The 9,445-nt window shown below is 42.9% G+C and overlaps 1 protein-coding gene across 2 annotated transcripts; it reads right to left on the bottom strand.

Annotated features, from left to right (window-relative positions):
* Positions 1-157: 157 nt before the first annotated feature.
* On the bottom strand, positions 158-9,009 carry clcc1 (chloride channel CLIC-like 1). 2 transcript variants are annotated; one of them, XM_070961832.1, is made up of 11 exons: positions 8,574-9,009; positions 8,351-8,458; positions 7,846-7,956; positions 7,399-7,620; positions 4,571-4,711; positions 4,370-4,469; positions 3,700-3,797; positions 3,310-3,456; positions 2,565-3,143; positions 2,072-2,122; positions 158-1,364 (listed from the first exon to the last, which is right to left on the bottom strand). In XM_070961832.1, exons 1-11 carry the CDS (start codon positions 8,703-8,705, stop codon positions 1,260-1,262), a joined length of 1,794 nt encoding a protein of 597 aa, XP_070817933.1. In that variant the 5' UTR covers positions 8,706-9,009; the 3' UTR covers positions 158-1,259. The 2 variants fall into 2 exon arrangements, with proteins under 2 accessions (XP_070817933.1, XP_070817934.1); XM_070961833.1 differs by lacking the exon at positions 2,072-2,122.
* Positions 9,010-9,445: the final 436 nt, after the last annotated feature.

Here is a 9,445-nt window from a genome sequence, read left to right as displayed (position 1 = left end):
GACAGTTTTGCTGGATATTCTTTTGGTTGTTGCTGTCAAAGATGCAGCATTATTAGACACGATGACACAGGAAACAAGGTCTTCAAGATCCAAGATAACAATGCCAATGATGTTTTGACTTTAGCTGAGTAACTTCACACCACACAGACAACAAGTTCATTATAACAAAATTTTATTTCCCACTATATACCCATTAAGGTGACAAAACACAATCTGCATCCAAAGGTCACAGTTTGTAGTTTTGTGGATTTTTCGCAGCACCTGTATTAACATTCAAACTCTTTTGCAATTGAGTCACAAAACAGTGTTAAATATGTATTTGCCAACTGGGAGGCAGTGAAAATAAGCAAATAAGCTGCACTGCTGTGGGGAACATTTTAGCAAAATGTTGCTCATTCATACATCCAGCAGGCATGAAGAAATGTTTATTCATCTGCAGTCTTGTTTCTGGCCACCCGATGAAGTCCATTATTTACTCTCAAACAATTATCTGTTTGTTTTAACTGCTAAATGCTCCACTGGTTTCATCAGCTAGTTGCTAACTGCACCTGTGTTTGCACTTTTGTGAAAGAATATTCGTACCTGACCATTATTTTTTTTAAATTTAGACTTTAAAAATCAATGATTTTGTAATGTAGATTCATTTAAAAATATATGAAATTAACTGATCACAGCTTTTTCCACTGCTCCCAACCATGCCCCATGAAAGTTTGCCCCTTCCAATAGAAAACGAAAGAAAGCAGCACTGCTGCTCAGACAAACTGATTATTTCAAGGCCTCAAACATACAAACCGGACAAAAACAGCTGCTTGCAGAAATAGATTTCCCCTTTTTAAATTACAAAATCCACATTAATATTTCAACTTCAATACTGAAACATCGTACTGTGTGCTCATTGTAATAGTTAAACAGTCTTTCATTATCATTACAGTCAAAGCAGCATAACTCCTTTGTGAGCCCATGATGCTTACTGAAGGGTAAAACACACTGAAACACTCGATCAGGTGTACGATACTGTTATTAATGTGTCATTTTCCAGTTTCCCTGACACCTGTTTAAGTGCTGATGTGCAGCTGATTGAACATTTCGCTCTTTCTAAGTGAGGGCCGCACAGCAACAAGATAAAGGTTGCACATGCACATTGAAACAATGCCTGCCAGTCAAACAGTCAGGGACATTAACTCCTCTCGGCACATCACCTCCATTGGTCAAGCATCAAGCATGGGTGGTCCCGCTGCTTCGAGCAGCGCAGAGACAGACTACTCCACTAGCACTGGAGATGACTCCTGAACAGGAATTCTGGCAGTTTCATCTTGTGTCAGTGTGGCAGAGGAGGTCTGGTCTTCTGCTGAGGCTTGCTGGTCCTGCAGTGAGGGGGTTTACACCAGAAATATCTTACACAAAATCGCTTACACGTTCAAATAAAAACGTCTTGTAGCATCAAATGATACATTCATGAACCAAAGTAGAAGATATTTAGATTTATAGATATTTCAACCAATCAATAAATACATGCATGTTACTGGCTTGAATCCCTAAAATGTGTGAACTGACATTAAGCTGTGTAACATAAAAGAAAGAGGGAGAGAGAGAGGGTTATTTGCTGCTACAAGCCTTCACATTGAAACAAGACCTCATGAACTAACTGTGCTAATACGCAGTGGAACTCAACCTCTTTATTGCTGCGGCACAGCAAAAATTATAAGACAGATCTAAGTATGAGTAGTTCACAAATGTCACAATAATAACTGCAACTATACGTATGAGAGGAAGAAGAAAAAAAACCAATATTTGTATTATGAAGAACAATTACGGTAGCTAAATCTTATTTTAATCAATGATTGCTTTCATGAGATTTTGGACATTGTCAACATCTTGATGGCTCTCCAGCTGAAATCCACTGCGCTTGTAATCTGTGTTATTAATATATATGTAATATGTAAACATGACATGCATATAAAGCTATACAATCTACAATCTACTCACGCACAATTCAAGCTCAACAGCCATCATCGAAAGACGAAAGTAAAAACACAGGACAAATCAAACTAGTTATTGAAGACTTATTTACCAGTTTATGCTGCACTTTAATATTCGTCATCCCATTGGTGCCCGTACCACGCTGAAGCATTAAAGCATCACAAAACAGGGCGCTTTAAAGGTGTGATCACAGTTAAGAAGCACCGTTTTCAGCCTTGTATGCCATTTCCTGCCTGACCTCAGGCCGGGGGGGTAGATGGTACTGATGGTGTTCTTCCTTGGTGATGACATTGCTGACGATGATGATGATGATGGCTGTGATACTGTTTCATGATGTTTCTGTCGATTGTGCTTGTTCATGCTGACACCATCGGCTAGAACTTATATATCCATGTAGTATTTATATCAGTGATTTATTTACAGCACTGACTCTGCTTTTTGTATTTTCTCATCTTGTATTTATGTCTTGCTGTAAAACCAACAGCTCTTTAAGGACATATACAGTTGAAACTGAGGTGAAATTGTGTTTTAAGTCATGTAGTCGTAGGATGAATCTGATTTCATGTATTTTAAAAAGAACTCACCTTGAGGTCTGTTTGTGAAGGCCACCTTTCCGCTGGCTGAGATTTCGATTCACCCCTGTCTTTGCTGAGTTCATCTTTAGGAAGGTTTTCTTTCTCTTTCAGAGCTTTACCGTCTGATTGAGACGAATCTGACTCAGCAGGTTTACTTTCTGACTGGGTTGTATCAGTAGCAACACTGTTCACACTCGCTCCTCGTGGCTCTTCCTGTGCCTCCTGCTGGTTTTCTGAATCTGACGCAGGTGAGTGATTCTGCTCTGCCTCACGCAGCTGAGCGTCTGTCTCATCCTCACTGTAGAGGGACTCAGCGGTGTGCAGCGTCTCCACCTTGACTTGCTCTTCCCTGGGTCTGCGGGCCTGCCTCTGACGAACCTGGTTCCTGTGTAACCTGCCATCGTTGGCTCGGTACCTCGGGGCCTGCTGCGGTGCATCCCCTCCTGCTAAGTGGTCACGGTCCTCGATCTCCTGGATGTGACGCTGCGGTGGGTCCAACCGTGGAGGAGCAGGATCCCCTCGAGGACGGCGGAAAGGTGCAGTGACGCCATACTGGAAGGCTGCCTGCACACCTCCATACATGAATACCTGTAGTAGAGTCAAATCAATATACCAGTGGAGGGGAAACATTGTCTGATTTCACTTATTTGCATGAATGTCAGAGCAAATAACAGTCCTGTGTGGCTCAAGAGGTAGAGCGGGTCATCCACTACTCGGCAGGTCGGTGGTTACTAAAAATACAGAGGACACTTACCACAATGGCGAGCACGATAGTGATGAGAACTGGGATCTGAAGGGTAATTGGTAGATCTTTGAGGAGGGCTCGAAGAAACTCACTGATCCCCTGACCGAAGTGCTTCAGAGGCTCTGTGATGAAGGTCGTGATGGTAACCGAGATGGCCTGAGCAGAGAGGGATGTCGTTGTATGTGCCAGTTAGACAGTCATTTTGAAGCAGTATACTGCAAATTCATACAATAGGGTGAAATGCTTCATGCTATTTCCTCAATAAAAGCCCCAAAACAGCAATTCTTAAAACAAAAGTTAATAGGAACAGTTATTACTCTGTAGAGTTTCTGATACGCAGCATACTATAGCCTGTACATGCATTTAAAACACATGCTACATGCCATCATAGTGATCTACCTTGGTAGGAGGTACCAGCAGAATGGGGTTGACTAAGACGACTTCATAGTATTTCTTACAAGGATCATCTTGAAGAGTCCAGGTGCTCCTGAACCACTCTGCAAGAATATAACCAAAGACAGTAGAGGTAGCTCAGAAAGCAACTAAAAAGAGCTAGTTCAGTTTAACTGTACACCAACTACACACAACCTGCTCATCACCCAATGGCAGACAGACACAGTTAGCAACTAGCTGGTGGAGCATTTAGCTGCTAATGAGCCAGATATTTCCCTCAGGAGTCAGTAAGAACCAAAGAGAGCGAACAGAGTAAACACTGGACTTCCACACAGCAAATAAAAGATAATGTTGCTCAACAACTGTTGGATGTTTAAATAAGCAACTGTGCAACGACTTTGCCATATCAGCTTAAAAGGTGACGGATGTGTCAGTGTTTTGTTCACAACTTGTTTCTGCTGACCCCGAGTGGCCAAAAGAGTCGGTTATTGCAACTTTAAGTGTTCTTTTGGGGGTTGAGATTATTTTTCAGCTTCTTCAGCTAAATAAGTCAAAAAGGAATTGACACAAAGCTGGAGAGAGGTTTCTGTTTTCAGAGCTGACATTCTGTGCAGGTACATGGGTTATATCAGGAGGGGCGACAGGATGTGTGCAGTCAGATCTGTAACTGGCTCACCTCTGAGGCTATCACTCCAGTCAATTCTCTTCATTCCACTGCATTTTTCATCAGCACCGTACAACTTCGCCATGTTGTTTTGGTGCTCAGCAAAGGCAATCTGGATAAAAAGCAATATTACGTACTTATCTGTCTAAAATTAAAAAAAAGCACTGAATAGCATCAAAACAAGAGCAGGGGAAGCAAAGCATTCTTCTTTACCTTGTACAGATAGAACCAGTTCCAGATAATACTGACGAAGAAGCACACAGCAAACAATCGACTGAACTGCATGAACCAGGACACTGTCGACCACAGCTGAGTGCATATGATGGCCACCATAACCAGAACACACAGGCCCATCTGGAACACAAACCGAGAGAACAGAGCACAACTTGAGCGGCTGCACGAGATGGAAAACCACTTCCAGCACAAAATATACACCAGAAGCATTTTAAACTCATACAGAATTTGGCCACTATAGCCTGTCAGATTATAAGTGTTGAAGTGGTTTAAAAGCTGCATTTCACCTCAAGTTAAAAGCTCAACATTCACATAGAAAACAACTTCTTATTGCAGATATTTGTTGCTGCTGCTCTGACAACTTGCTATATTTTACTCTTGACTGACATGTTCTGCATGCCAGACATTAGAGGACAAGAGTGCAGAGTTTTTGGCCCTACAAATTTACTGTATTTTCCGGACTATAAGTCACTTTTTTTTCATAGTTTGGCTGGTCCTGCGACTTATAGTCAGGTGAGGTCACCGCTCTAGGCTTGTGACTACTATATGCAGCACCTGTACCACTCCTGCACAAATTACCTGAAAAAAAGACAACTGAGAAAGACTGAACACAAACAAAATGCCCCCAAAAAGAAAATCCCATACTGCAAGTTACAAACTGCAGGTAGTAAAATATGCAGCCGAAGACAGTAATCATGCAGCAGAAGTAAAGTTTGGAGTGAGTGAGAAACTTGTGAGGGACTGGCGAAAAGCAGAGGTTTCTCTTACTGCAATGAAAAAAACGAGAGAAAAAGAGAGCAAATCGCGGGCTTAAAGCATGATGGCCAGAGCTGGAGAAACGAGTCCACAGATGGGTGCTTGAACAGCGTGCTGCCGGGAGAGGCTTGTCAACGGTGCAGTTACGTCTCCACGCCCAGGCAGTTGCCAAGGAGATGAATTTAAATGACTTTGCAGGTGGGCCTTCTTGGTGTTACCGCTTCATGCAACGCAACTGCCTCTCCATCAGAGCACGGACATCGGTGTGTCAGAAACTGCCAGCAGACTTCCAGTCTAAGGTCGACAGTTTCTGTGAGTTTGTTGAAAAGCAGGTAACTGAACACAACGTGTCACCCGATTATCTTATCAACGTGGACGAGGTCCCCCTCACGTTTGACACCCCCATGGGCCGAAGTGTCGCAGAGAAAGTGTGAATATAGTGACAACTGGGCATGAGAAATCACACTTCACAGTGGTGCTGGCATGTTGTGGAGATGGATCGAAACTGCCACCGATGGTCATTTTCAAATGGAAAACCATGCCAAAACACGAATCCCTCCCCTCCAAAGCTACACTAAGTGTCCTGATGGCTTCTTTCAAACACACTTGTGATGGACAGTATGCGAGCGCACGTAACGCCACAATTCAAAAATAAAATAAAAGCTTGCAACTCCATACCTGCCATTATCCCTGGAGGCTTAACCAAAGTCCTCCAGCCACTCGACATCTCTGTGAACCGGAGCTTTAAGGCAGCCTTGCGTCGCCTGTGGGAGGAGTGGATGGTGGATGGAGAGCACAGCTTCACAGCAACGGGGAGGATGCGCCATGGATCGACAAAGCATGGACTTCAGTGACAACCGAAACCATCCTGTCGGGATTCAGAAAGGCCGGAATAACTGGCACTGATGCGGAGTCTGACGACATCCTCGCAGAAGAGGAGATGGCGCTTCATCTTCCTCCGGAGTTGGCGGAGTTGTTCAGGAGCGACACCGAGGATGAAGATTTCAATGGATTCAGTGATGTGGAATGAGATTGGGAGCTTGGTGAACTTCCTTGTTGGACTTGCTGGCTTGTTATGTTAATTTAGCATATTCAGCTTCCCAGGTATGTTATGTTTATGCTACTGTGTAGCTAATTATCTGTTAATGTTTTACGTTAACAAACCAGACGCCTATTCAGCCAGATGTGTCTGCTGAATGTCTGTTCTTGTTTTTTTGTGAAATAAGATTTTAATTAAATACGATTTATAGTCCAGTGCTTTCCCAGGGCTCTCAAGTTTTCTCAAGGGGGGGGGGCTCTGATCTAATAAATGACACATAAATTCACACATCACTAATTCCTCTACCTGTTCCACTGTTATAAAAACTTGGTGGGCCTTATCCAGGTAATTTATTATTAATTAAATTTATAATTTATTTATAATTTTTATTATTAGTACTTACAAATACAAGGTGTGGCATGTGAGCATGGTAACGGGTTGAAATGTGTGTGTCTCATGCCCAATGCGTGAGACTTGAGAGCCCCGGGCTTTCCTCTTCATGACGCGTTTTTCGACTGATGCAATTTATAGTCCGGAAAATACGGTAAGTGAGAATTAAAGAAGTGGCTGCCTGATGTTCATCATGTTTAGAGGTTAATCAAGAAATCAGGCCACACAAGTAATCCAACAATACATCTGCATGCACTGCAGTAACCCGTTTAGTATAATTTCCCTGTTTACATGCAGCAGATCACTCATCTTCCTCCTCTTACTCTCACCTGTTGTCAGTTCTTGTCATTCACACGCAAACATGTGGGAAGCAGGTTAGAAACCCATTTAAGTGCACACACGGCCAAGAAATCGTCTTTCTCGAGGAGAAATCTAGCTCACGTTTCTTCAATCTCAATCCTGATTATGGAACCCAGGTCTCTCTTTTACATTTTATTTAAGAAACTCAGTGTAAACCTGTTATTTAAGTGCATATACATACACACGCTGAGACTGAACACATGACTGAAATGTTTTTAAGACTTGTTTAAAAAATATGTAGCAGATAAATGAATGAGCTTACTTTTAATACTGTCTCAAGCTCCACGCCAAAGGTGTCTTCAAAACGCCACTTCCAGGCCTCATAGTTATGTGGTCTGAGATCCACCAGTATCTGACTGATGGCATTGTCCAGAGCCCCCGTTCTCCAGCTGTCTTCACCATCCAGAAGTGTCTGAATTTCTGTGATGGCCTGTCTGGACAGCTTGACTTTGGCATCATACAGGATGTCCGTGGAGTCACCGTACTGGGGAGAAAAAGGGGAGAGGTGTGTTACAATGGCAGGGCCCCATTTTGTACTGTATTGTGTGAAGTGCACCTGGGTCATGTCTTAAGAGACATGAAACCACATATAAAGCAGATAATATACCTTTGTTAAAGACTGATTGCAAGAAACGTTTGGAAAAATGCATTTAAGCTCAGCATGTTCAAAGCCACATAACACAGTACAACACGTGAAATGAGCACGTACCAAACCAACTCTTTGTATTTCCTTCAGCAGTCTGCTGAGGAAACGCTTGAACACTGGATTACATGTCGGCTGCTGTGAGAGGAGCACGATTCTCTTCTTTTGTTCTTCAATCTGAAGCAAAGCAGAGCATAATATCTGTGATGCATGCATGAAGGCATGTTGTCTCCTCTGCCTGACAGAGATTCCTGCAAACTTTCTGGCTGGAGGCTGAAAAGGTGTCTCCAGTAATCATGTGCTGGTGGCAACACAAGTTTTTTGTTTGGTGCGATACTTCTCAAATGCTTAGAAAAATGCAAACTGTAACGTACATTTAAACTGTTTTATCTTGTGTTTTTGCACAACCACTTGTACACTGACTCCTGTTTGGCTCTGGCAGTAATTAAATGGATTGCCATTTTCTGCTGTGAACACTGTGTGCTATAGCTATACATACACTGCATTCATGAGATTCCTTTTCCTCAGAGAAACTCCTAACAGATGCTTTATATTCCCCATAACCACCGACCTGTTTCTGGAGATCCACCACTTGTCTGTCACACGGAGTCTGCTCGGGTTGGCTGGAGTCCCGGATGTACCCTCTTCTTTTGGTTGGCACATTGTGGTATTCCACTGGCTGCAGGGTACAACCACACATACATACTGAAGTTCAGTGCCACAGGAGAAATAGAAACCTTAAGGGCAGAAATTGCTATATTAGCAAGCGCAATTCGACATTAACATCAGCCAACCTCCGCGGGCTTCCTCATTGTTTTCGTGCTCGCATCGTAGTTGAGCATATCGTAAGGGTCAATCCAGTCGTCCTCTGCATGCTGGGCAGTGGCAGCCAGTGACAGGCACCACACCATGACGATGAGGAGCATCCTTGCGGAGAGATGAGGATACTTTTCCCCACGAACGCCCGTCCAGGGCTAAACTAACGTTAGTTACCTTAAGGGGACAAATCCAAGCAAGTCCTCGAAAAGTGAACGCGAGCACAGGTGGCTAACTGTGAGTTAAGCTGAAGTGAGTAAACAACGTTAACTAAACGGCGGTGAACTACTGCTAACGAAAGCACTATGACTCATTTAGGATGATTAATACATTCTTTGTGCAAACAATTACGCCAAGCGGCCAAGTGTCTGGCAGCTCCTTCTTCTTCTTCTTCTTCTTCCTCTTCTTGTATTTATTTGGCAAAACAACGTTTGGTGCATTACCGCCACCTTCTGAAATGGAGTGTGGGTCTGGACACTCGTACCTCACAGCCTCTTGCTCAACCCAGTTCTCCCCAAAAATAAAAATAAAAATTTAAAACATAATTCACAAGAAGTCTTCTGCAGTTTGTCTCTAGTCCTCAAAGGAACTCCCTCTCCATAAAGTTGCTGTTTTAATTGTTGCCTTGCCTGATTATATTTAATACATGACTCTAACACATGCTTTATGGTCTCTAATGTCTGAGGTCTACACTCACTACAGTAGCAATTACCATGTTTTTTTTTTTTTTAATTAAAACCAAGTTCATTTCCTGATACTCCTATACGAGCTGGCACCCACACAGAGGCGACATTAACCCCAGAGTATTGCAATCTATGCATCAACTGCAGAATATCCACTATAATGTCTC

This window comes from Chaetodon trifascialis, chromosome 4 (assembly GCF_039877785.1).
Source record: "Chaetodon trifascialis isolate fChaTrf1 chromosome 4, fChaTrf1.hap1, whole genome shotgun sequence".
In the NCBI taxonomy this organism is placed as follows: domain Eukaryota; kingdom Metazoa; phylum Chordata; class Actinopteri; order Chaetodontiformes; family Chaetodontidae; genus Chaetodon; species Chaetodon trifascialis.
The sequence above is the reverse complement of the archived record's forward strand: the minus strand, read 5'-3'. Positions and strand labels throughout refer to the sequence as shown.

What these genes read in the sequence shown, in the direction of transcription:
- clcc1 (XM_070961832.1), bottom strand. Translation starts at nt 8,705, where the DNA reads ATGCTCCTCATCGTCATGGTGTGGTGCCTGTCACTGGCTGCCACTGCC. An exon ending in AAATACAAAGAGTTGGTTTG is followed by an intron (nt 7,621 to 7,845) that starts GTACGTGCTCAT and finishes TTTTCTCCCCAG; the next exon opens with TACGGTGACTCCACGGACAT. An exon ending in CTGGAGTGATAGCCTCAGAG is followed by an intron (nt 3,798 to 4,369) that starts GTGAGCCAGTTA and finishes ATATTCTTGCAG; the next exon opens with AGTGGTTCAGGAGCACCTGG.